General features: G+C 42.3%; 2 protein-coding genes across 3 annotated transcripts in view; one reads left to right on the top strand and one right to left on the bottom strand.

Annotated features, from left to right (window-relative positions):
- Positions 1 to 7,384, bottom strand: part of LOC112223093 (serine-rich adhesin for platelets-like) — a 31,382-nt gene extending 23,998 nt beyond the window's left edge. Inside the window, exons 1-3 of the mRNA XM_024386050.1 lie at positions 7,209 to 7,384; positions 975 to 1,040; positions 184 to 471 (exon numbers count right to left, since the gene is read on the bottom strand). Coding sequence (XP_024241818.1) covers positions 184 to 471; positions 975 to 1,005 — 319 coding nt within the window. The 5' untranslated portion in view covers positions 1,006 to 1,040; positions 7,209 to 7,384. The remainder of the gene's footprint in view (positions 1 to 183; positions 472 to 974; positions 1,041 to 7,208) is intronic.
- Positions 7,385 to 16,587: 9,203 nt separating this feature from the next.
- Positions 16,588 to 27,533, top strand: LOC112223092 (CAP-Gly domain-containing linker protein 4-like). Of its 2 annotated transcripts, none has more exons than XM_024386047.2 (8): positions 16,588 to 16,905; positions 17,677 to 17,787; positions 17,984 to 18,071; positions 18,261 to 18,427; positions 22,026 to 22,146; positions 22,562 to 22,709; positions 23,499 to 23,738; positions 26,701 to 27,533. In XM_024386047.2, exons 2-8 carry the CDS (start codon positions 17,713 to 17,715, stop codon positions 26,756 to 26,758), a joined length of 897 nt encoding a protein of 298 aa, XP_024241815.1. In that variant the 5' UTR covers positions 16,588 to 16,905; positions 17,677 to 17,712; the 3' UTR covers positions 26,759 to 27,533. The 2 variants fall into 2 exon arrangements, with proteins under 2 accessions (XP_024241815.1, XP_024241816.1); XM_024386048.1 differs by lacking the exon at positions 16,588 to 16,905 and adding an exon at positions 16,912 to 17,026.
- Positions 27,534 to 27,945: the final 412 nt, after the last annotated feature.

Genomic DNA, 27,945 nt, shown 5'->3' on the forward strand with positions numbered 1-27,945 from the left:
GTTCAATTGGTAACATACATTTTTGTCTTGTTCTAATGGCTCTTAAGGGGAAAGTCATCTAAAAGTAACTGAAGGTAATCAGATTACATTCCTGAATTTGGGCAACCCAAAAGTTATTTACTGATTACAATTTTGGACAGGTAACTAGTTACTGTAATGGATTACATTTAGAAAGGAACCTACCCAACCCTGCAGACGACATTGTAGCATTCATAGAAGAAATGGCAGATGACATTGTCGCATTCGTAGAAGAAATGGCAGATGACATTGTAGCATTCGTAGAAGAAATGGCAGGCGACATTGTAGTTTGAGCTGTGGTAGCTGTCACGATAGTTGCTGCAGAGTCAGTACTCATGCCAGGTGACATCAAAGTTGATGCAGCATCGGGCGTCGAATTGGAACTTGAGGTGATGTTTTGTCCTGAAATAAACAACGATGGCTGCAGTCCCAGTAGTAAGAAGAGCAGGAGGCCTGTTCAGATAGGAGAGGCATACAGCTGTCATCATTTAGCAGGTCCTGTCTATTAAACATAACAAGCTCTTAACCATGCGTTGTCATATTCATGTGGGCAGTAAGCCTCTGTTTTGTTTGGCTAGATGAGTCATTCCCTTACGAAAAAAGATTGCATTCAGAGTGCAGGATAACTGCAGTACACTGCAGTATAATTCCAGTTAGAGTGCAGTATAACTGCAGTATGCTGAAAATACTACGTCCAACAAAACACAGTTTTTGTTTTTTACGTCAGTCATTTTGCAGTTTAACTGGGGTTGCAAGTACAGTCTAGAATCTTAAAGATACAATATGGGATCTGAAAATCTGTCCATTTCAATTGTTGATATTTACCCATAGTTTCTTGAATGGTATAACTTCAATAACTTTGATTAAAGTTATATAAGTTGTATTATTCAAGAATCAGTCGGTATGTGTCTATACACATTTGTTAGGCAATGGGCACATTTAGAAAGTAAACATACCTGTGCCTTTAAAATAAGCAGTTGAGGCCATAGTCTTCTGGAGGGAGTAGGAGCCCTTAGTCCAGTCTAGAAAGGGAAAGAGAAGTCATAACGAGTTCATTTTGACTCAGTATAAGTTTTAACGTGATATTAATAAACTGAGAAACAGTGAAATGTGACACCCTGAATAATGTGATATAAAGGTTCCTCATTGTCTTGTAGCATTGGGGTTACCTGACTATTGAATACGGCTACCTGGAGCATGTAGAGGACAAAAGTAATACCACAAACCACATAATTAAAGACCCAAATCCATATCTATTATGCCTTTTCCTTTGACACACAATCTAAGTTAGATTCAGTAGAGCAATCAGACTGTTTACACAGGGCCATTCATTATGTCCCACCTGGACTTATCCTTTGATCTTATGCCATCATCTATCTGAGGGCTCATTTGCAAACAATTCCCTAATTGTTCTATGGGGAAACTGATCTGATGATGGTTTGCAGTGGCCGCAGCGCCTGATTTGTAAGTTAAATTTTGTTAAGTGTAGGAAAGAGAGGTAGAAAACAGAGTTAGGAATAGAAAATAGATGTTGAACTATAAAACAACCATCCTCTCACAACCAATATTGTGGCTGGTAAATTACAATATTGAGAAAATAATCATTGGCAAAATAATCATACACGTGCGTGTGTCATCAAAGAATATGATTTTGTTCGGTAGTGTCGGTTGGCAGCCTTTCAGCCATGAGCACAATTAAAATGTGTTTGTTCATCGTGATGTCCCCGGGGCAATATATCTAAGCACGGCATGTTTTCATCCCTCCCTAGGAACAAACCACGCAGTCTCCTTTGGGCTCACCACCCTGGATACTGAGGGTCGAACTGTGGCTAATAGTGTCCCGTGTTATAAATGATTGGAGACAGGCGCAGGAATAAGTAATAGGGGTTTTAATACTCCACCCAAAAATACAACATGCCATGAAAGGCACGGGGACGAAGCCCAAAACAAACACCTATGCAAAAACACAGGGATGTATACCCAAACTAAGGAGTGAGGTAAAACCTATAATAAATACACAAGACGAGACGGGCGATACACTACACGGGTCAAGACAAATAACAAATGCACAACAATACACGGGGCGAGACCGGTAATAACAAGTGCACAATACACGCAGCAAGAAAGTACAGGTATCAAAGACCAACTGACATGGGAACAATAACTGACAAGACATTGATGAACAGAGGGCACATATATACAATTACTAATCAAGGGGAATTGGAATCATGTGTGCGTAATGAGATAGATCAGTGACGACCTATAGGCCGGTGACGTAGACCTCTGGAACTGGTGCACGGAATGAGCAGCAGTACCAGGGGAATCTGTGACAAATATCCCACTTTAAAAAAGTAGGTTCAGTTACAGGTGTTTGTGTAATGGAAAAATGTTATATTGCTTAAAGTTTATGAAATATAATATATTAAAATATAGTATGTACTGTATATATATACAGTGCATTCGGAAAGTATTCAGACCCCTTAACGTTTTCCACATTTTATTACGTTACAGCCTTACTCTAAAATGTATGAAATAAAAAATACCTCATATTGACAAAGTGAAAACAGGATTTATTAACAATCAATTAAATACAGAAATACCTTATTTACATAAGTATTCAGACTCTTTTCTATGAGACTCGAAATTGAGCTCAGGTGCATCCTGTTTCCATTAATCATCCTTGAGATGTTTCTACAACTTGATTGGAGTCCACCTGTGGTCAATTATTTGGACATGATTTGGAAAGGCACACACTTGTCTGTATAAGGTCCTAAAGTTGACAGTGCATGTCAGAGCAAAAACCAAGCCATGAGGTTGAAGGAATTGTCAATAGAGCGCCGAGACAGGATTGTGTTGTGGCACAGATCTGGGGAAGGGTACCAAAACATTTCTGCAGTATTGAAGGTCCCCAAGAACACAGTGGCCTCCATCATTCTTAAATGGAAGAAGTTTGGAAACACCAAGACTCTTCCTAGAGCTGGCTGCCCGGCCAAACATGGAATTGGGGGAGAAGGGCCTTGGTCTGGGAGGTGACCAAGAACCTGATGGTCACTCTGTCTCTGTGAAGATGGGAGAATCTTTGAGAAGGACAACCATCTCTGCAGTACTCTACCAATCAGGCCTTTATTGTAGAGTGGCCAGACGGAAGCCACTCCTCAGTAAAAGGCACTTGACAGCCCGCTTGGAGTTTGCCAAAAGGTACCTAAAGACTCTCAGACCATGAGAAACAAGATTCTCTAGTCTGAATGCCAAGCGTCACGTCTGGAGGAAACCTGGCACCATCCCTACAGTGTAATGGGTCCTATGTGTAGCTAGTGTAGAGAGTCAGGCGCAGGAGAGCAGATATGAGTAATCAACGTACTTTTACTCAAAATGTCAAAGATACAAAGTAACAAATACACGCACACCATGACAGACCGAAAATACAATAAACAACCACTCACAAAAAACATGGGGAAACAGAGGGCTAAATAATGAAACAGTAATTGTGGGATTGAAATCAGGTGTGTAAAACAAAGACAAAACAAATGGAAAATGGTGGCTAGAAGGCCAGTGACGTTGACCGCCGAACGTCGCCCGAACAAGGAGAGGGACCGACTTCGGCGGAAGTCGTGACATACGGTGAAGCATGGTGGTGGCAGAATCATGCTGTGGGGATGTTTCAGTGGTAGGGACTGGGAGACTAGTCAGGATCGAGGGAAAGATGAATGGAGAAAAGTACAGAAAGATCCTTGATGAAAACCTGCTCCAGAACTTTCAGGACCTCAGACTGGGGTGAAGGTTCACCTTCAACAGGACAACAACCCTAAGCACACAGCCAAGACAATGCAGGAGTGGCTTCGGGACAAGTCTCTGAATTTCCTTGAGTGGCCCAGCCAGAGCCCGGGCTTGATCGAAAATCTCTGGAGAGACCTGAAAATAGCTCTGCAGCAACGCTCCCCATCCAACCTGACAGAGCTGGAGAGGATCTACAGAAAATAATGGGATAAACTCCCCAAAGACTGCTGTGCCAAGCTTGTAGCTGCCAAAGGTGCTTCAACAAAATACAAAGTGAAGGGTGAATACTTATGTAAATGTATATTACTTTTTTTTCTTGTATATATTAGCTTTTTTTTAATAAACCGTTTTTGCTTTGTCATTATGGGGTATTGTGTGTAGATTGATGAGGGGGGAAATTATTTAATCTGTTTTAGAATAAGGTTGTAACCTAACAAAATGTGGAAAAAGTCAAGGGGTCTGAATACTTTCCAAAGGCACTAAATTGTGTATTCGAGGTTGTGTAGTCAGGTGCCACATCCTCGTGCAGTAACTCACACGGCTAACTATCGCATTGAGTCAGCAATAGCTGCTGACTTGGAGGATGCCATGTAAGTCCCTACACAGTACTGTAAGTGTAGGAAACTGTCAAGAGTTATATTAAATCATGGCATATTTGAATGCCACTGGTTTCTAGATACTGTATGTCTGTACAAAGGCTTATATTTAAAAAAAATATATTGTGATTTTAACCTACACACAGTCCAATTAAAATAAAAAATAATGTAGTGAGGGTTTTAAATAAAACCACCGTCAAATGTTATATTAATTGTGACACAAGCATACTATAGATACACAGTGCCTTCAGAAAGTTTTCACACTGCTTCACTTTTTTTTAAACAATTTGTTGTTTTACAAAGTAGGAATAAAATGGATTTAATTGTAATTTTTTGTCGATGATCTGTACTCTGTAATGTCAAAGTGAAAGACAAATTATAAAATTGGTTAAATAATTATTTTTTTAAACACACTAATATACAGTATCTTGATTAGATAAGTATTCAACCCCATGAGTCAAAACATGGTAGAATCACCTTTGGCACATTTCAAGCTCTGTCAAGTTTGTTGTTGATCATTGCTAAACAACCGTGTTTCATCTCTTGCCATAGATTTTCAATCCAATTGAAGACAAAACTGTAACTAGGCCACTAGAACTAGAACTTTCTGCTGAAAGGTAAATTTGTTTCCCAGTATCTGTTGGAAAATCCTCTAGGATTTTGCCTGTGCCTAGCTCTATTCCGTTTCTTTTTATCGTGAAAAACTCCCTTTTCCTTGCCGATGGCAAGCATACCCATAACATGATGGGGCACCACCATGCTTGAAAATATGAAGAGTGGTACTCAGCAGAGGTGGGACCAAGTCACTATTTTTTGAGTCACAAGCAAGTCTTAAGTCACAAGGTCTGAGTTGCAAGTGGAGTCCCAAGTAGAACGGCTCGAGTCTCGAGTCCAGCTTGAGTCCAGCTTGTGCATTCTAAGAGCAAGCATTCTAAGAGCAAGTCAAGTCGAGTAGTCACAAGTTTTTTCAAGTCAAGTCTCAAGTCAAGTAAAACAAATCTATACATGCAATGACTTGTTCAACTACAAATATTTACCTATTTATTGAGTCTACCAGGCAGCCCTTTTCAACAAAGAGAACAAAGTGCTCTCCACTGGGGGAGTTTGGAGAGCACAAGCGGAAAGACGCGCCTATGGTGCATATTCTCTGCAGTAGACTAATAATACACTTCAACAACACATTTCAAATACAAGCTTCATAAGTAAATGATCAATTTCATGCAATTTTGACTTTATGAAAGACCAGTAGGAGAAAACTGAGGATGGACAAACAATATTGTAGTTACTCCACAATACTAACCTAATTGACAGAGTGAAAAGAAGGAAACTTGTACAGAATAAAAAATATTCCAAAACATGAATACTGTTTGCAATAAGGCACTAAAGTAAAACTTAATGCCCAATTACTGGTGAGCTTGCAAAGTAAACTGTTAATACTCTTGATCACCAAACAATTTTTGCACCTGCATATTTATTTATTATGGCAATCCTCTCTCCCTACAATTTGACGTTTGCGCTGCACCTGATCATATGGCTGATACAGCAAATCAGCAATCTGTTCGCTAGCTCACCCGACCTGTGTCAATTGACAGTTCGCTGGTCCAATCAGAAGGCAGAGTGTGCGTTTCACTAGCCAATCTGTTGCATGTTTTTTTTGCAAGGGAGATGCTGCGGCTACTGTCTCTGGCTGTGTGGACATGACAAAACCTGGCCAGATCATTTCAAGTCATCAGTCTCAAGTCAAAGTCGAATATCGAGTCGTGAAGCTCCAAGTCCAAGTCGAGCCTCAAGTTATTTAATTTTCTGTCAAGTCAAGTCTCAAGTGATCAAATGTGTGACTCATGTGACTTGAGTCCACAACTCTGCTACTTGGTGATGTGTTGGACTTGCCCCAATCACAAGGCTTTGTATTCAATACATAAAGTTAATTTCTTTACCACATTTGTTGCAGTTTTACATTAGTGCCTTATTGCAAACAGGATGCATATTTTGGAATATTTGTATTCTGTACAAGCATCCTTCTTTTCACTCTGTCAATTAGGTTAGTATTGTGGAGCAACTACAATGTTGTTTCTCCTACCACAGCCATTAAACTCTGTAACTGTTTTAAAGTCACCATGTTGAAATCCATGAACGTTTTTCTTCCTCTCCGGCAACTGAGTTAGGAAGGACGCCTATAACTTTGTTGTGACTGGTTGTATTGATTCACCATCCAAAGTGTAATTAAAAACTTCACCATGCTCAAAGGGATATTCCATGTCTGCTTTTTTTTACCCATCTTCCAATAGGTGCCCTTCTTTGCGAGGCATTGGGAATCCTTCCTGGACTTTGTGGTTGAATCTGTGTTCGAAATTCGAAGCTCGACAGAGTCCATCCAATTTACTTTGTGACTTGTTAAGCATATTTTTACTCCTGAACTTATTTAGGCTTGTCATAGCAAAGGGGTTGAATACTTATTGACTAAAGACATTTTTGCTTTTCATTTTTTGTTAACTTGTAAAATTGTCAAAAAACATAATTCACTTTGACATCATGGGGTATTGCGTGTAGGCCAGGGACAAAAACATCTCAGTTGAATACTTTCAGAAGGCACTGTACTATGTGAAAATATGGAAGCATTCAATGCCAGTAACATAACCTTATAGTTATTGTTGTGAAGTTGACCTAAGCAACATTATTCTCTATCATTTTTAAGCAACCATGGCAACACTCCTTGTTGAACTTAATCAGTCTGAGATAAGCAGGTAATGGAAACAAAATAATGAAAACAAATGTTTAACTAAATGTTTTCAGAACAAAAGAACAACAAGTGCTTACCCGTGTGTAGTGTTGAGCAAAAGTCTGAGGATGAAACTGTCTGTATCAGCTGCAGATGATGTGTAGAGCCTCTCTCTCTTCGTCTCGCCGCTCTCCTTTTCTCCCAGTGTCACTACCCTCTGTTCTTCCTAGTGACAGCACAGGAGAGGCAACCTATTAAGTGGAAACTCTCACCTGCACACCCACTCAATTACTAGTCACAACTAGCAGAGAGGAGGAGACTACAGGCAGAGAGCTGGCTGGGAGGGTTAAAACTACCATACAAGCGCCCACAGAGATCAAATTAGGGTAAACTTCCAGCTCGCCAACTCAATCCACACCTATAATCTCAGGAACCAGGACCAAATCTTGAGTGCGCTGGTCAGTTGACAGATGGTCATGTGAGACTAATTAATAGAATTATGTTATCAGACACATTTATGAAAAAACGTCATTGGAGCAAAGTGATACAACAGGTCATAGTCACATCATTAACATCTGCAACCCAAAACAATCGGATAAATATTATACATCTCCTCTCTTTATTTACCTATCACCTCATTTTCCTTTTTTTCCCCAAATAAAATGGTCCTACAGTCTCCTACAACTTTGCTGCCTCATGGGTTTATTGTGAGATAATTCCTATGTCGGGGAGGTGATTTTGGGGAACATTATGGTTTCTGTTCAACACAATGTGAAATTCTCTCCCCCCCGCTCCCCCTCTGTCAGGAATAAACCCCTTGACAACAATGACCTCTTTGTGGCATTGTGGCTCTTGGAATGTGGAATACCTAACCTGGGAACCACACAAAGGCACCTGGGCCACTCAGGTGACAAAAAAATCCCTCCTTCTAATAAACCTGACCGTTTTATGAGAAGAAGAACCCCTAAAAGAAAAGACACACAAAGGCTGGTTTATCTTTTAGTTCTCTTATGGAATTGTACACACTCAAATCAAATAATCAAATCAAATCAATACAGTGATACACACTACATCCAAAGATAATTCTTTACATACACACTACATCCAAAGATAATTATTTGCGTACACACTACATCCAAAGATAATTCTTTGCATACACACTACATCTAAAGATAATTCTTTGCGTACACACTACATCCAAAGATAAATCTTTGCATACACACTACATCTAAAGATAATTCTTTGCATACACACTACCTCCAAATATAATTCTTTGCATACACACTACATCCAAAGATAATTCTTTGCGTACACACTACAACCAAATATAATTCTTTACACAAATCCATTCCATGTTAGTTTTCATGGTCAAAGCTATAGTTGGCACAAAGCTATTACTCATGAAAGTGTCTATCGTAGTGAAATTGTACGAATTTAAAATATTAAGTGACCTACTGTATTTGTATTTCAAATGCATTATTTCACATTAGTTTAAACTTATTTTATAATTGAAAAACGTCAAGTAAAATCCCCCCACCAACCTACCAAAACTACAAGGATATGTGACATAAACATACTTTACAATTGATTCCATCACACCCGATGTGTTGTTTTCTTTACTTTTGTTTTACGTTTGTTATATATGTTTATGTCACGCCCTGGCCTTAGTATTCTGTGTTTTCTTTATTATGTTGGTTAGGCCAGGGTGTGACATGGGTGATTTATGTGTCTTGTTTTGTCTAGGGGTTTTGTAGTCTATGGGGTTGTGTTCAGTTGAGTGTTCTAGGTAAGTCTATGGTTGCCTGGAGTGGTTCTCAATCAGAGGCAGGTGTTTATCGTTGTCTCTGATTGGGAACCATATTTAGGCAGCCATATTCTTTAGGTATCTTGTGGGTGATTGTTCCTGTCTCTGTGTTTTGCACCAGTTAGGACTGTTTCGGTTTTTCCCCACGTTTTCTTGTTTTGTATAGTGTTCACGTTTTCATCTTTCATTAAAGATGTTTATAAATAACCACGCTGCATTTTGGTCCTCCTCTCCTTCCCAGGAAGAAAACCGTTACAGTTTCCTTTACATTTGTTATATGTTTGTTATATATGTTTCCTTTACATTTGTTATATGTTCGTTATATATGTTTCCTTTACATGTGTTATATGTCTGTTTTATATGTTTCCTTTACATGTGTTATATGTCTGTTTTATATGTTTCCTGTACATTTGTTATATATGTTTCCTTTACATTTGTTATATGTTTGTTTTATATGTTTCCTTTACATTTGTTATATGTTTGTTATATAGGTTTCCTTTACATTTGTTATATGTTTGTTTTATATGTTTCCTTTACATTTGTTATATGTTTGTTATATAGGTTTCCTTTACATTTGTTATATGTTTGTTATATAGGTTTCCTTTACATTTGTTATATGTCTGTTTTATATGTTTCCTTTACATTTGTTATATGTTTGTTATATATGTTTCCTTTACATTTGTTATATGTTTGTTATATAGGTTTCCTTTACATTTGTTATATGTTTGTTATATATGTTTCCTTTACATTTGTTATATGTTTGTTATATAGGTTTCCTTTACATTTGTTATATGTTTGTTATATATGTTTCCTTTACATTTGTTATATGTTTGTTATATATGTTTCCTTTACATTTGTTATATGTCTGTTTTATATGTTTCCTTTACATTTGTTATATGTTTGTTATATAGGTTTCCTTTACATTTGTTATATATGTTTCCTTTACATTTGTTATATGTTTGTTTTATATGTTTCCTTTACATTTGTTATATGTTTGTTTTATATGTTTCCTTTACATTTGTTATATGTTTGTTATATATGTTTCCTTTACATTTGTTATATGTTTGTTATATATGTTTCCTTTACATTTGTTATATGTTTGTTATATAGGTTTCCTTTACATTTGTTATATGTTTGTTATATATGTTTCCTTTACATTTGTTATATGTTTGTTATATAGGTTTCCTTTACATTTGTTATATGTTTGTTATATAGGTTTCCTTTACATTTGTTATATGTTTGTTATATATGTTTCCTTTACATTTGTTATATGTTTGTTATATATGTTTCCTTTACATTTGTTATATGTCTGTTTTATATGTTTCCTTTACATTTGTTATATGTTTGTTATATATGTTTCCTTTACATTTGTTATATGTTTGTTATATATGTTTCCTTTACATTTGTTATATGTTCGTTATATATGTTTCCTTTACATGTGTTATATGTCTGTTTTATATGTTTCCTTTACATGTGTTATATGTCTGTTTTATATGTTTCCTGTACATTTTGTCCCAACCGGCATTTTCATATGTTATCACCAAGTATCATCATGCAAAATGTTTCCTCGGTGTAAAAGACAACAATAATAAGAGTTTACCAACAAGCCAGATGAGGTCGGCATACACTGTATTGTGCTTCAGCACATCCTCCCATTTGTCCAGCTATTGACAGAAAAGGACATGCCTTGGAAAATAGTAGTTGAGTGTTCCTTTTAATTTTTATTTCACATTTATTTTTATCTTTTTTTATTTATATTTATTTTACCCCCTTATTCTCCCCAATTTCATGGTATTCAATTGTTAGTAGCTACTATCTTGTCTCATCGCTACAACTCCCGTACGGGCTCGGGAGAGACGAAGGTTGAAGGTCATGCGTCCTCCGATACACAACCCAACCAAGCCGCACTGCTTCTTAACACAGTGCGCATCCAACCCAATGTGTCGGAGGAAACACCGTGCACCTGGCAACCTTGGTTAGCGTGCACTGTGCCCGGACCGCCACAGGAGTCGCTGGTGTGCGATGAGACAAGGATATCCCTACCGGCCAAACCCTCCCTAACCTGGACAACGCTATGCTGATTGTGCGTCGCCCCACGGACCTCCTGGTTGTGGCCGGTTACGACAGAGCCTGGGCGCGAACCCAGGGTCTCTGGTGGCACACCCTTAACCACTGTGCCACCCGGGAGGCCCCTATTTCACCTTTATTTAACCAGGTAGGCCAGGTGAGAACAACTGGCCTACCTTCCTTGCAGTTACTGTATATGACCTGCATACATTATACCTTAGTGGTGAGTGTGTGAGAGTTACTATTATATGACCATTCAAAAACAAAACAGTCACCCTCCCAGATAATACCTACAGGCTCACATTTCATTTGAATGCTGTGTTTTACTTTGAAACCAGACAGTTCTTCTCCAAAATGGAGAGAAGAACAGGAAACCAGGAGAAAATAATGCTGTCATGCTCGATGCCCCAAAAGTATGACGAGTGATGAAAGTTGATATGGGCTGAATTTACAGGCCACTTGTAAATAAATCTCTTGTTCCAAGTAATGAAAGCATGATTTACTTATTTCAGTGGGGATTTATTGTAAATAATGTTCAGGTAATGAATGCGTATGAAACAGGTAAAACCAGTCACCACCCGGAAAGCAGTGTTATCCGTCACTAAATAATATTTCTCCACAACAGCAACCCAGCAATAATTTGGCTACAACATTAGTAACGGTAATGACCTGTGACCTCTCTTTTTCCAGGCGAGACCTGTTCAATGCAAAACCAGTTTGAGCTATTCAAGGGAGACAAGTTTACATGTTTGTGTTTACTGGTTTTCCTAGCAGTCATTGACAACGGAAGCAAAGTGAAAAAAGAAAGTATGATGGTTGTCACGCCCTGGTCAAAGTATTTTGTGTTTATCTTTATGTATTTGGTCAGGCCAGGGTGTGGCATGGGGTTTTTGTAATTGTGGTGTGTTTGTCTTGGGGTTTTGGTGGTGGTATTGGGATTGTAGCTTAGTGGGTTGTCTAGCAAGGTCTATGGCTGTCTGGAGTGGTTCTCAATCAGAGGCAGGTGCTTATCGTTGTCTCTGATTGGGAACCATATTTAGGCAGCCATATTCTTTGAGTTTGTCGTGGGTGATTGTCCTTAGTGTCTTACTTGTACTCTCTGTTAGTTTGCACTAGATAGGCTGTTTTCGGTTTTCATTACGTTTATTGTTTTGTAGTGTTTAGTGTTTAGTCGTGTTTAGTGTTTAGTCGTGTTTACGTTTTGTTTAATAAATATGGATCGCAATCGACACGCTGCAGTTTGGTCCGACTCTCCTTCATCACCACTAGAAAACCGTTACAGAATCACCCACCACCAACGGACCAAGCAGCGTGTTAACAGGCAGGAACCACAGGAGAGGCAACAGAGGCAGCAGCAGCAGGAGCAGCAGCAGCTGCAGTGGGAGAGGCTGCACCACCTGGAGAAATGGACATGGGAGGAAGAACTGGACGGTAAAGGACCCTGGGCTCAGCCTGGAGAATATCGCCGCCCCAAGGAAGAACTGGAGGCGGCGAAAGCTGAGAGGCGCAGATATGAGGAGGCAGCACGGCGTAGCGGATGGAAGCCTGAGAATCAGCCCCAAAAATTTCTTGGGGGGGCTCAGGGAGAGTGTGGCAGAGTCAGGAGTCAGACCTGAGCCAACTCTCCCTGTTTATCGTGAGGAGCCAAGGAGGAGACCAGAACCAGAGACTGTGAAGGAGTTAATGGGGAAATTGGAGGAGAGAGAAATGAGGGAGTTGCTGTGTTGGTGCTTTTTGCATGGAATTCGCCCGACGGAACGTGTTGGGGATTTGATGGCACCTGGGTTAGCGCTCCATACTCGTCCTGAGGTGCGTGTTAGTCGGCTGGTGAAGTTGGTGCCAGCCTCACGCACCAGGCCTCCTGTGCACATCCCTAGCCTTGCACATCCTGTGCCAACACTGCTCTCAAGATCTCCAGTACGCCTTCACGGTCTAGCCCATCCTGTGCCACCTCCACACTCCAGTCCTCCGGTAGCAGCTCCCCGCTCCAGGCTTCCTGTGCGTGTCCTCGATCCAGTACCACCAGTTCCAGCACCATGCACCAGGCCTTCAGTGTGCCTCGCCTGTTCAGCGCAGCCAGCGCTTTTCTCCTCTCCTGCGCTGCTGGAGTCTCCCGCCTGTTTAGCGCAGCCAGAGCCTTTCTCCTCTACAGCGCTGCCGGATCCTCCCGCCTGTTCAGCGCAGCCAGAGCCTTCCTCCTCTACAGCGCTGCCGGAGCCTCCCGCCTGTTTAGCGCAGCCAGAGCCTTTCTCCTCTCCTACGCTGCCGGAGTCTCCCGCCTGTTCAGCGCAGCCAGAGCTGTCAGCCTGCATGGAGCAGCCAGAGCTGTCAGTCCGCATAGAGCAGCCAGAGCTGTCAGTCTGCATGGAGCAGCCAGAGCTGTCAGTCTGCATGGAGGAGCCAGAGATGTCAGTCTGCATGGAGCAGCCAGAGATGTCAGTCTGCATGGAGCAGCCAGAGCTGTCAGTCTGCATGGAGCAGCCAGAGCTGTCAGTCTGCATGGAGCAGCCAGAGCTGCCAGTCTGCAAGGAGCAGCCAGAGATGTCAGTCTGCATGGAGCAGCCAGAGCTGTCAGTCTGCATGGAGCAGCCAGAACTGCCAGTCTGCATGAAGCAGCCAGTCTGCATGGAGCAGCCAGAGCTGTCAGTCTGCATGGAGCAGCCAGAGCTGCCAGTCTGCATGGAGCAGCCAGAGCTGCCAGTCTGCATGAAGCAGCCAGAGCTGTCAGTCTGCATGGAGCAGCCAGAGCTGCCAGTCTGCATGGAGCTGCCAGTCTGCAAGGAGCAGCCAGAGCTGTCAGTCTACATGAAGCAGCCCGAGCTGCCAGTCTGCATGAAGCAGCCAGTCTACATGGAGCAGCCAGAGCTACCAGTCTGCATGAAGCAGCCAGAGCTGTCAGTCTGCATGGAACAGTCAGAGCTGTCAGTCTACATGAAGCAGCCCGAGCTGCCAGTCTGCATGAAGCAGTCAGTCTACATGGAGCAGCCAGAGCTGTCAGTCCGCATGGAGCAGCCAGAGCTGTCAGTCTACATGAAGCAGCCCGAGCTGCCAGTCTGCATGAAGCAGCCAGTCTACATGGAGCAGCCAGAGATGTCAGTCTGCATGAAGCAGCCAGAGCTGCCAGTCTGCATGGAGCAGCCAGTCTGCATGGAGCTGCCAGTCTGCATGGAGCTGCCAGTCTGCATGGAGCTGCCAGTCTGCAAGGAGCTGTCAGTCTGCACGGAGCTGTCAGTCTGCACGGAGCTGTCAGTCTGTAAGGAGCTGCCAGTCTGCAAGGAGCTGCCAGTCAGCCCGGAGCCGCCAGAGCGGTCAGTCTGTAAGAAGCCGCCAGAGCTGTCAGCCTATATGGAGCAGCTAGTGCCGCCAGTCTGCCCAGCGCCGCCAGTGCCCCCAGTCTGCCCAGCGTCGCCAGTCTGCCCAGCGCCGCCAGTCTGCCCAGCATCGCCAGTCTGCCCAGCGCCGCCAGTCTGCCCAGCGCCGCCAGTCTGCCCAGCGCCGCCAGTCTGCCCAGCGCCGCCAGATCTACCAGTCAGCCAGACTCTTCCAGATCTGCCAGTCAGCCAGACTCTTCCAGATCTGCCAGTCAGCCAGACTCTTCCAGATCTGCCAGTCAACCAGACTCTTCCAGATCTGCCAGTCAACCAGACTCTTCCAGATCTGCCAGTCAACCAGACTCTTCCAGATCTGCCAGTCAACCAGACTCTTCCAGATCTGCCAGTCAACCAGACTCTTCCAGATCTGCCAGTCAGCCAGGATCTGCCAGTCAGCCAGGATCTGCCAGTCAGCCAGGATCTGCTGAAACCACCAGCCAGCCAGGAGCTGGTAGATCTATCTACCTGCCTGAGCTTCCTCTCACTCCTGAGCTTCCTCTCACTCCTGAGCTTCCTCTCACTCCTGAGCTTCCTCTCACTCCTGAGCTTCCTCTCACTCCTGAGCTTCCTCTCACTCTTGAGCTTCCTCTCACTCCTGAGCTTCCTCTCACTCCTGAGCTTTCTCTCACTCCTGAGCTTCCTCTCACTCCTGAGCTTCCTCTCACTCCTGAGCTTTCTCTCACTCCCGAGCTTCCCCTCAGTCCCGAGCTGCCTCGGTCCCGAGCTGTCCTTCAGTCCCGATCTGCTCCTCAGTCCAGTGGGGTTCTGGGTGGGGACTACTAGGCCATGGTCGGCGGCGAGGGTGGACTATCCAGGGACGAAGGGAGAGGGGACTAAGACATTAAAGGAGTGGGGTCCACGCCCCGCGCCGGAGCCGCCACCATGGACAGACGCCCACCCGGACCCTCCCTATTGTTTTGAGGTGCGTTCGGGAGTCCGCACCTTAGGGGGGTTCTGTCACGCCCTGGTCAAAGTATTTTGTGTTTATCTTTATGTATTTGGTCAGGCCAGGGTGTGGCATGGGGTTTTGTAATTGTGGTGTGTTTGTCTTGGGGTTTTGGTGGTGGTATTGGGATTGTAGCTTAGTGGGTTGTCTAGCAAGGTCTATGGCTGTCTGGAGTGGTTCTCAATCAGAGGCAGGTGCTTATCGTTGTCTCTGATTGGGAACCATATTTAGGCAGCCATATTCTTTGAGTTTGTCGTGGGTGATTGTCCTTAGTGTCTTACTTGTACTCTCTGTTAGTTTGCACTAGATAGGCTGTTTTCGGTTTTCATTACGTTTATTGTTTTGTAGTGTTTAGTGTTTAGTCGTGTTTAGTGTTTAGTCGTGTTTACGTTTTGTTTAATAAATATGGATCGCAATCGACACGCTGCAGTTTGGTCCGACTCTCCTTCATCACCACTAGAAAACCGTTACAATGGTCAGTGTCAATATGTTTGTCGGACAAAATGTGCATAATTTCTAATGCAGATGGGTGAAATTAGTATACAGTATATTTTATTATCTAATGCTTTTCTAATGTTACACAGTAGCCATTCAAATCAGCAGTGTATACAGTATCCGGTGCCTATGAAATGTACTGTATTGTAAATACTGTATGTGTAAGTGGTGTTGTACATACAGAGAAAGTGTAAAAACATACAAAAGATCACACATGTAGATAGCAGGGATGAAGAACATTATGTCAGAATTCCTATCACTTTAATTTCTCCTTGACGGATAGAAAATGTGACCATCGAACTGAGATTCAATCATATTGCAAAGTCAAGTGAAAATGGGAATGTTGCCGAAACTATAAAGTGTGTATTGTAATATTTTTGATTATGATGGGGTATTATCGCTCATGTAAAAGTGCCACAATACGACATTCACTCTTCAGATGCAAACAAATTAGGATGGAAAACAGATATATCCTGCACAAGGTAAGCAAAATGCCAATATGTTGAATCAAAGAAAACAGCTCGTTTTGCATGGCCTTTCAGAGCCATGACCATTCATTTATTTATTGCATAAACAAAGACCATCAATGCAAAATGATATGCAAACAAAGGGCTGTGTTTGAAAGTGACAGGATGTCTGTGTTTAAAGCAAACACATGCCGTTGTCCTTTGGGTCATTATTTTGTACGGTGTCCATATTAGGACAACCTAAGCATGTCTTGGCTGTCTGACTATTGATACCATAAATATGTCATAACCCTATATAATACAGTGCGTTGTGCATGACTATCAAATATTACAGAAAATATCAGCCAGTAGATACAATTCAGGACTGTCTACTCGAATATGCCATTGAAAGGAAGACACTTCATTTTCCTCCGGCTCATCAAGATAGGCCTACAGTAGTTTGTAAAATGATTGGAATTGACAGTGGCCAGCATTAAACTGCATCAATAACACCACCCACCTTACTGTGTTTTTATGAGGAGGCTCGGGAGGCAAAATTAAGCTGCTGTCTGGAAGAACATGGCCCGGGACACAGCATGACTAAGAAGATTAGATAAGATTTACTCGTGAGCAACACTGCTCTCACAGCACTGGACACAGCAACAGGTCAGTGGGTACTACATGGTGTTCTAGCATTCACCATGGAGTGTGACGGCATTGACCTGAAAAAAGCAGAGCTATTTTCATTCTGACTTTCATTCTCTTCACCTTCTGGCTGTTGGGAAAGGTCTGTATTTAGCCTCCTATCTGTCTGTATAGAAGGTAGCGCTATTACATGTTTGCTTGTGCTATTACATGTTTGCTCGTGCTATTACATGTTTGTTTGTAATGGTTTGTTGAAGCTCTCAGTGAACGAATCTCCAGAATTAGCTGTATTACAGAGACATCATTCGAATGGAGGTGGTAGAATTGTGGATGCAGTGTCGATAGCATATAGCCTGGTCCCAGATCTGTTTGTACTGTCTCGTCAATTTATACAGTCATTACACCAAAAAAAGGCAGTAGGAGTTGGTAAGACAGCCCAAACAGATCAGGGACCAAGCTTGATTTTATATTTCATGGAATTATGAACATGCCGTACACACGTCACCAACAACTTAATAGAGAACTTCTATTATTAAATAGTACTGCTGTATCATAAGTCTCGGAGCCTCACATTCTAAATGCTGGGTTGAAATCTCAAACACGAACCATTAAATAACCAAACTGGTGTCACTGGGGACAACACTGTCCACTCTATTGCATAAACCAGTCAGTATATTAACATTTATGTACTTAAGGAACCCACAATAGAGATTGAGACACACAAAAAGGTTTGAGTGACACAGTAAAAGAATGTCCTATGGGCACACCTCAACAACAGCTTTCTTTTCTCAGGCAGGATAGGAGAATGTGAGGTGATACTACAACAGCATGGTGATGCATGTCCTGTGGCGTGCGTTTGCATGGACATTCAAGGGTCTGCTATGTACCTGCAGGTTCTTCTGGGTGAGTGTGTGTCCTATAGCCTGGTCACAGATCTGTTTGTGCAACTCTTAGCCAAGAATGACAATGACCATAGGAGTTAACTATACAGCACAAACTGATCTAGGACCATGGGCTATGTGTCCTATCTGACAATTATATCTTTGACAACCCTCGTGCTCTTGAAATACTGTTTGACTGTCATTGATTTTTGATGCAGGTGAGCCCATACTACTCAATCAAATACATGCCCAATGAACCTCACAGAACAGGAAAGGATCACAACCATCAAGTGAAACAAAAAACAGGTAACAATGAGGGTTGTCCTCAGTAAATAATGAAAACAGAACAAAATGTAGACTACTGTGATACAGACTGGCATAGGATTGGTGTTCTAAAGGATTACTCTAATTATCTCATCTATGTGTGTTGTAGAATATAATAGAATAGCATGCTCTAATTCTGGTCTCTGTATGTGTTGGATGATGGATTTTCAGCCTCTGCGGAAATACCAGGAAGTCATTGTAGCAGTGCCATGCAGAGGAGACTGTCCAAAGCTGAGAGGGAGATCCAGGCCCTCAAGACCCAGATTACCTTTGAGAGGGCTACATGGGAGAGGAAGTTTGTGGAAACGCAGAGGAAACAACAGGACCTCCGTTATCAGGTGTGTGTGTGTGTGTGTGTGTGTGTGTGTGGGTGTTTGTACCAAGCTTGAGAAAGCTACAGTAAGGGAAGAGTTCTGTCGCTCTATCGCTGAAAGGCTGAGGGAGACTGAGCCTCTTCTGAGCGCAGAGGACCCAGGGACCAGAAGTGGGCATCTATTAGCTCAGTGTTCTATCAGGCAGCAGCCCACGCCATTGGCTACAGAAGTAGGAAACATCAGGACTGGTTCGGTGAGAACTCTGAGACCACATCAACCTTACTGGACATTAGGCGCAAAGCACACAGGGCTATTCTCAACAGCCCCACATGTGCTACCCTCCGCAAGCAATGGCTTGCATCACTCAAGGAAGTACAAACAACCTTGAGTGCTCTGCAGAATGAATGGTAGACGATTAAGGCACAGGAAATCCAAATTTATGCAGACAAAAACGACATGCACAATTTCTCACCTAAAGCTATCTATGTCCCTAGAAGTCGCTCCATCACCCCCCTGAAACAGCTGATGGTCTGACTCTCTTGAAGGACCAAAACCAGATCCTGATGATCTCCTACAGACCCCTCCATCCTGGGAGAACTGCCTGTCCGTCCACTCATTCAATACGTCAACCAATCACCAACCATCCAAAAGGTGTTATTAGCTCTCCGTTCCCTCAAGAACAACAAGGCTCCTGTCACTGACAGCATCCCAGCAGAGCTACTTAAGAAGGGAGGTTACTCTGCACCAGAACGCTCCACCAGTACATCACTGAGGTTGGGACCGGGAGATTGTCCCCCAACAGTGGTGGGATGCAAACATTGTCACCATCTATAAGAACAAGGGTGACAAGTTAATCTGCAGCAACAGCCGAGGGATATCTCTTCTGGCTGTTACCGGCATGGTCCTGGCCAAGGTGATGCTGCACAGGCTGATGAACAACATCACAGAGGAACTGTTGCCAGAGTCACAATGCGGCTTCAGAAAGAACAGGAGTACAGTCAACATGATTTTCACGGCACGGCAACTCCAGGAGAAGTGCCGTGAAAAACATCAGGACCTTTTCATGGCCCTTGTCGACCTCTTCAAAGCCTTTGACACTGTGAGCAGGGAACTACTATGGGGCATTCTACTCAAATTTGGCTGTCCAGACAAATTTGTCAACATCCTTTGCCAGTTCCATGATAGGATGATGTCTTGGGTTGCCATAGGAGGGCAGGAGTCAGTGCCCTTTTGAGTAAGCATCGGTGTGAGGCAGGGGTGTGTGCTGGCACCTGTACTCTTTAACATCTTCCTTCTATGTGTCACCACAAGGAGCTTGAGGACAGCAGCGCGGTTGCTGTGGACTTCAGGCTGGATGGAAACCTATTCAACATCAAATCAAATGAAATGTATTTATAAAGCCTTTCTTACATCAGCTGATATCTCAAAGTGCTGTACAGAAACCCAGCCTAAAACCCAAACAGCAAGCAATGCATGTGTAGAAGCATAGTGGCTAGGAAAAACTCCCTAGAAAGGCCAGAACCTAGGAAGAAATCTAGAGAGGAACCAGACTATGAGGGGCGGCCAGTCCTCTTCTGGCTGTGCCGGGTGGAGATTATAACAGAACATGGCCAAGATGTTCAAATGTTCATAGATGACCAGCAGGGTCAAATAATAATAATCACAGTGGTTGTCGAGGGTGCAACAGGTCAGCACCTCAGGAGTAAATGTCAGTTGGCTTTTCATGGCCAATCATTCAGAGTATCTCTACTGCTCCTGCTGTCTTTAGAGAGTTGAAAACAGCAGGTCTGGGACTGGTAGCATGTCCGGTGAAAAGGTCAGGTTTCCATAGCCGCAGGCAGAACAGTTGAAACTGGAGCAGCAGCACGGCCAGGTTGACTGAGGACAGCAAGGAGTCATCAGGCCAGGTAGTCCTGAAGCATGGTCCTAAGAGAGAATTAGAGAGAGCATACTTAAATTCACACAGGACACCGGATAAGACAGGAGAAATACTCCAGATATAACAGACTGATCCTAGCCCCCCGACACATAAACTACTGCAGCATAAATATTGGAGGCTAAACATAACATCATAAACATCAGGAGGCTCCAAGCAACCACCAAGGTTTTGATGGAGCAGGTTCTTGAGCTGCAGCATGTTAATGATGGTGCTCTTGTGGCCCACACTCCAGAAGACCTTCAGTCCGTCCTTGTAGCGGCTGTGAGGGTCTATAGCAGGATGGGACTGTCTATCAACACCACTAAGACAGAGGTGGTCTTCCAGTGGAGATCCAGCTCCCCACCCACCATGCCTGTCTTCACCATTGGACACAAATCACTGGCAATAGTCGCGTCCTTTAAATACCAGGGCAGCATCCTCTCGGAGGACAGCAGCATCGACCTCAAAATTCAAAACAGGATCAAGCAAGCATCATCTGGCTTCGGGAAACTCAGACGCAAGGTTTTCCAAAACAGGGGTGTCCACCTCCACATCAAAGTTGCCGTCTGTCAAGCCTTCTGCATCACCACACTTCTTTACAGCTGTGAAGCCTGGGGTCACTTACAGTCGCCACCACAAGCAGCTCGAGCGATTCCACATAAGATGCCTGCAGCCCATCATGAGAATCACCTGGTGCAACGTTTTTCCCCCGTACAGAAATACTTGCTAAGACCAACTGCAAGAGTATGGAGGCCATGGTCACCCAACACCAACTGCGCTGGCTTGGGCATGTCAATAGAATGTCTCAGGAGCACTTGCAGCGGAAGATCCTGTATGGCCAGCTACACCTTGGCCGGCGGTCTGCAAGGGGGACAGATGAAGCCCTATCAGGACCAGCTGAAAATATTGCTGAAGAAGTGCAACATCAAACCCACAGACCTGGAGGATGCTGCTGCTGACCGTTCCACCTGGCAGCAGCTCTGCCAGAGTGGTGTACAGAGGTGGGAAAAGAAGAGCACAAAGAGACAGCGAAAACAGTTCAGGAGACATACTACCATGCCTGCATATGCCAAACGTATGCCAAACAGACTGCATATTCCCCACCTGCAATAAAGTTTGTGGATCTCGGATTGGTGTCACGCTCTAGTCTTAGTATTTAGTGTTTTCTTTATTTATTTGGTCAGGCCAGGGTGTGACATGGGTTTATTTTGTGTTGTGTTTATGTATGTGTTTTTTTTTCGAAGGTTTTGGGATTGTGGCTTAGTAGGGTTTTCTAGCATAGTCTATGGTTGCCTGAGGCGGTTCTCAATCAGAGGCAGGTGATTCTCGTTGTCTCTGATTGGGAACCATATTTAGGCAGCCATATTCTTTGAGTGATTGTTCTTGTCTCTGTGTTAGTTTGCACCAGTTTAGGCTGTTTCGGTTTTCACGGTGCGTTTTTTGTATTGTTCGTGTTTCATCGTATTAAAGATGTATCATATTAACCACGCTGTATTTTGGTCCGACTCTCTTTCACCGCAAGAAAACCGTAACAATTGTGCTCTATAGTCACCAAAGAATTCATCGTTAACTCAGAAGTGGAAGTCATCATCGGATACGATGGACTAACGTGTGTGTTTTTGCGCGCCTGTATGATTGTGTGTGTGTGTTTCATAATTTAGTCATAATAATAATTTGATCACAACTTTGTTTTATTTTCATCAGCTGATCTCTGAGACTGTAGCCAGCCCTGGAAGTCTACTTCAGGTGGGCAGCTTTGAGGACCTTGGCGATTCAGAGGTGAAGAACAGACATCCTTACGATGAAAAGGACCAGGACAGCTCAAGTAAATCACATGATCAACAGTACTTGATTTGCTGTAATCATCATATGGGATTTAAAGGGACATTGCACTCCAGCATAAAAGTTAGTCGATGTTTCCATACCTCAAAAGTAGACTAATGTTCAGATAGGTCCACGTCACAGGCCATTTGTTGCGCAGATCAAGCTATATGCTTTAATCAGAAATGAATGGAAAAGATAAGCACCAAATAAAATCTGGAAAGAGGAAAACGCTTATCTTTTCCATTAATTTGTGGTTAAGACACACTCAAAGTCTTGGAACATGTATTCATCTTACCATTGGACTAGTTTTGAGGTCTGAAAACATCGGACAAATGTTTATTCTGAAGTGTAATCTCCCTTTAATATCTGTGTTTTGAATAGGAAATAATAATCTTATCCATGACTTAAAATAACAGGCAGCTTGAGCCATTCCAACCAAAGCAGAGGGTCTGAGACGATGTCATCAACAGGCGACACATGCCAAAGCAGCTTGTCTGGCAGCCAGGTCTCATTGAACTCAGCATTTGGCTCCAGACCCATTTCTGCTCTGTCTACAGCCACCAGGTAGAGCCATTTCTCTTCACCTGCTCCCAGCTGTGTCAAAAGGCCATTACACTTAAATGTTTGGCACTTGTTTTCAGACCTAAAATTGGTCCATGGAATGCAGCATGTACTTTCCAGATTTGCAGTGCTTACCTTTTCCATTCATTTGGAGTTGAGGCATGTAGCTGTATCTACACAAACAATTACTACTTTTGAGGTCTGTAAGGCTGTGTCTACACAGGCAGCCCAATTCTGATATTTTTTTCCACTAATTGGTATTTTGACCAATCACATGATCTTTTTCAGAACTGATCTGATAGATAAAAAGACCAATTAGTGAAACAAAGATCAGAATTGGGCTGCCTGTGTAAACATAGCCAAACAGACCTGGGTTAAAATACATGCGTGGTTAACTACTTGTAATTTAAATATTTATTTTAGTATTTTAAAATGTGTCTAAAATCAACCACTTTGATGTATTTGAAAGTATTATTTTTGAAATAATCCTATAAATAGCCTACGATTTCAAACAATTTTGTAATATTGGTTTCCAAATACATAATTTCAAAAACCCCTAGGACCAAACAGACCTGGGTTCAAATGCATGGAGTATTTCAATATTTGTATTTGAAAATACACTGCCTGTATATTATTCAAAAGAAACATGTCTTTGAAAGTAATTGAGAAAACCCTAAATAGTATTTGAACCCAGGTCTGATCTGAAAACTTTGATTTTAGAGTGTAATGTCCCTTGAAATCCAATTCATTTTAAGCCATCTAAAAAGAGCAAACCTTCCATCCCCCCCCCAGTGGGAGCTCCTGGAGGAGCTACATCGGTCCACACCGGGTCTTTGTGCCTCACTCCCCCCTAGACCTGCAGACGGGACACCGGGTTCGAGTCCTGCTGCCCTCGGGACGGATCAGCACAGGCACGATTCGTTACCTGGGCCACCTGGACGGGGAGCCAGACTTCCATATGGGAGTGGAGCTGGAATCACTTGAACACGGGCAGCAAGATGGCACACACAGGGGGCAGTGCTACTTTGAATGGTAAGTGCTCTCTTTATTTACCATGAATGTGTAGTCTTAAATCAGTTATTCGGTGAGTAAGGAATGTTTCATCCTTGCATTTTTACATTGGTAGAATTGCTAGAGTTCTACTGTGGAGTATAAATATCTCTATTTTTTTTTAGAGGTGACAGGAAAGGGTTCAACAGTGATTTTAGTTATAACTGAAGGGTTTATTTACTTTAAATAAGTTATCCACTGAATCCTGTTTACAGTAGTAAGGCCTCCAGGCCCCTCACACACGCAAGTAACAATTATGAACTTGAAACAATTGTTTACTGAAAAATATATTTATTTTATAAATGACATTGTGGATGTGGAAAGATGGAAAGTTGTTTGATTTTGGAACAGTGTTTAGAGCCTATGGGGATGTTTGTACAAATCATATGTATGCACAATTGCTGTCTCCTATATCCCCCTAAAGCTAAGATGAAGAAAGTAAGGCATAATTTAACTGTACGCAATCCTACTATAAAAAACTAAAAATGGACACCTAAAATCAACTCATTTTGAATTTCCATCACCTATCTGCAATTCCAAACAAATGTCAAATGTATTGGGAAGATGTCTTTGAAAACCCAATACCATGGAAGCAAGTCCTTAATGTCCCATACAAAACACCAATAGATACTCAAGAGCCTTTCAGTTAGGGATTCTCTGGTACTTTTGGATTATTTTTAGCCAGTAGTTCTGAAAGTAGTGCCCACAAGCAAAAAGTGTTCCCCAAAAATTGTGTACAACATCACATATGTGCAGATATTTTCTCTCTCGCTCTGCTGTGTCTCTTTTTAGCAGTCAACAAAGAAAATGCTGTCCATTTGGTGTATTGAGCAAGACTCTAAATGAAGGTTCTGTAATGAAGAGGAGGACATAATGCATCTGTTTTGGTACTGTCAGACAGTGAGCTTGCTTTGGCTACAGGTTCAAGGCTGGCTTTCCCATCACTCCCATCAAACTACGTATTAACCCCCAACTCATCATCTTGGGTGACCTCAATGTCCATATCCCCTCAATTAATGACACAATACTTCTGCTAGGTAAAATATTAATATTCAAAACAAAAAGTTCTACATCTCTAACACCCAACCTGTTTAAACAATTAATTAGCAATTCCTGGGGCCACCCACACATAAAATGAATGCACACATGTCTGTAAGTTGCTTTGGATAAAAGTGTCTGCAATATATTATTTGGGTAGCCTGGCAATATTTATTTGAGAAAGCGCTCAACATTGTTATTGAACAATATACATTAAAATGAACATATGCTACCATAAGGGTCAAATGATCCATATGCAATAGAGTGTAAGAAAACAACGTTTTTCCTTGTTAATTTTTGTATTAGGCAACTACACCATGGCATTGCTGATAACTGTCTTGTCCAAATGTGTTGTATCGTCATGTATTGTACATCGTCCTCTGTTTTTATGGTTGTCTTATCACTGTCATTATCAACTTGTTTGTATTTTGTTTAAAAAATAATATAGCAAATATGGTTCTGTGCTCAAGACACACTTCAACTTGTGCTATTGACATTGGTTGACTTAACATGCAAATATCAACCTGAAATCAAACGTGAGTAGCACGTGTTTGTCAAAAGAGGAGAACAAAATGATATGAAATGCTATTTACAGTAGTGTATATACACTGTACATGCATACAATGGTATATGTGGGATGAGCACTAACACTGTTTTCTTTGTGTTCTGAAATACAATAACAGTCTTGTAGCATCAAATAGTAATGGCTTATTATGCATTTTGATAAAAGTACACTATATACACAAACATATGTGGACAGCCCATCAAATGAGTGGATTCAGGAATTTTAACCACTGAGAGGAAAATAAAATCGAGCACACAGCAATGCAATCTCCATAGACAAACATTGGCAGTGGAATGGCCTTACTGAAGAGTTTAGTGACTTTCAACGTGGCAATGTCATAGGATGCCACCTTCCAACAAGACAGTTTGTCAAATTTCTGCCCTGCTAAAGCTTCCCTGGTGGAAACGTCTAGCGAGCAACAACGGCTCAGCCGCCAAGTGGTAACCCACACAAACTCACAGAACGGTAGCGTCTAAGAATCGTCTGTCCTCAGATGCAATACTCACTACTGAGTTCCAAACTGCCATTGGAAGCAACTGTTCATCGGGAACTGCGCAATACCAAGCATCGGCTGGAGTGGTGTAAAGCTCGCTGCCATTGGACTCTGGAGCAGTGGAAATGCATTCTCTGGAGTGATTGATCACACTGGGTTTGGTGGATTCCAGGAGAACGCTACCTGCCGCAATGCATAGTGCCAAATATAAAGACTGTTGGAGGAATAATGGTCTGGGGCTGTTTTTAATGGCTCGGTCTAGGCCCTTTAGTTCCAGTGAATGGAAAACATAACGCTACATCATACAATGACATTCTAAACGATTCTGTAGTTTGTGGCAACAGTTTGGGGAAGGCCCTTTCTTGTTTCAGCATGACAATGCCCCTGTGCAAAAATCGAGATCCATACATAAATGGTTTGGTGATCTGTGTGGAAGAACCTCAACCCCATCGAACACCTTTGAGATGAATTGGACTGCGAGCCAGGCCTAATCACCCAACATCAGTGCCCAACCTCACTAATGCTCTTGTGGCTGAATGGAAGCAAGTCCCTATTGCAATGTTCCAACATGAAAAGCCTTCCCAGAAGAGTGGAGGCTGTTATAGCAGCACATGGGGGGGGACCACTCCATACTAATGCCCATGATTTAGGAATGAGATGTTCAACGAGCAGGTGTCCACATACTTTTGGTCATGTAGTGTGTTTATTTTCTTTATCTGGAAAGTGATATTTCGTAGGGATATTTTTATAACACTGTGTTGTATTACCCAATGGTTTGCCTAGTTTTTACTCCAAGGTACTGAAATCTAACTGCCATGTGGTGACTGTCTGTTTCCCTTCCTTTGCAGCGAGACTGGCCACGGTGCCTTTGTGCCATTCACCAAGCTGTTGATGGCCTGGGAGTGATGAAATCAGTCTCTATGGTGGAGGGTCACATCTTGGATGAACCATTTGAACTCTTTGGCATCAATCACGAATGGTCTCTGAAAGCGATCTTACACTACCGGTTAAAAGTTTTAGGACACCTATTCATTCAAGGGTTTTTATTTATTTGTACTATTTTCTACATTGTAGAATGATAGTGAAGACAACATGCTTCGAAGATCATAGAATTGTCAATATCGGCCCTGTATTAAAGACCAACATTGGCTAAAGAAAAAGAGAACAAAATGATAAGAAATACTATATACAGTAGTATATACTGTATATGTGGGATGAGCACTAACACCGTTTTCTTTGTGTTCAGAAATAAAATAACACTCTTGTAGCCTCGAATAGTAATAGCTTATCATGCATTTCGATTAAAGTACACTTATACAGTATATCTTGTTCATGACATGGCCGATAGAAACATTTGGTATTATGGATATGCAATGCACATTTAGAGTCTCTCAATGACTACTAGAACATACAGTGCTGTGAAAAAGTCTGTCCCCCCTTTCTGATTTCATCTGTTTCTGCATATTATCAGATCTTCAACCAAAAGCTAATGTTAAAGGGAACCTGAGTTTACAAATAACAGAAAAAAAGGTATACTTAGAGTAATTATGGAACACCCAATTCCCCTGTGTGAAAAAGTAATTTCACTCAATAACGGGTTGTGCGACCTTTAGCTGCAATGACTGCAACCAAATGCTTCCTCTGGTTGTTGATCAGTCTCTCACATTGCTGTGGAGGAATTTTGGCCCACTCTTGCCTGCAGAACTGCTTTAACTCAGCGAAATTTTGGGGTTTTCAAGCATGAACTGCTCATTTCAAGTCCTATCACATCTCAATTGGGATTAGGTCTGGACTTCGACTACGCCATTCCAAAATGTCAAATGTGTTGCTTTTTAGCCATTTTCATGTTGACTTGATTGTGTGTTTTGGATCATTGTCTTGCTGCATAACCCAGCTGCACTTCAGCTTCAGCTCACAGACTGATGGACTGACATTTACCTGTAGAATTCTTTGATACAGAGCAGCATTCCAGGTCCTGAGGCAGCAAAGCATCCCCAAACCATCACACTACCACCACCATGCTTGACCATTAGTATAAGGTTCTTACTGTGGAATGCATTGTTTGGTTGATGTCAATGTGAGGACTTATTGAA

The sequence above is a fragment of the Oncorhynchus tshawytscha genome, linkage group LG23, assembly GCF_018296145.1.
Source record: "Oncorhynchus tshawytscha isolate Ot180627B linkage group LG23, Otsh_v2.0, whole genome shotgun sequence".
Lineage (NCBI taxonomy): Eukaryota > Metazoa > Chordata > Actinopteri > Salmoniformes > Salmonidae > Oncorhynchus > Oncorhynchus tshawytscha.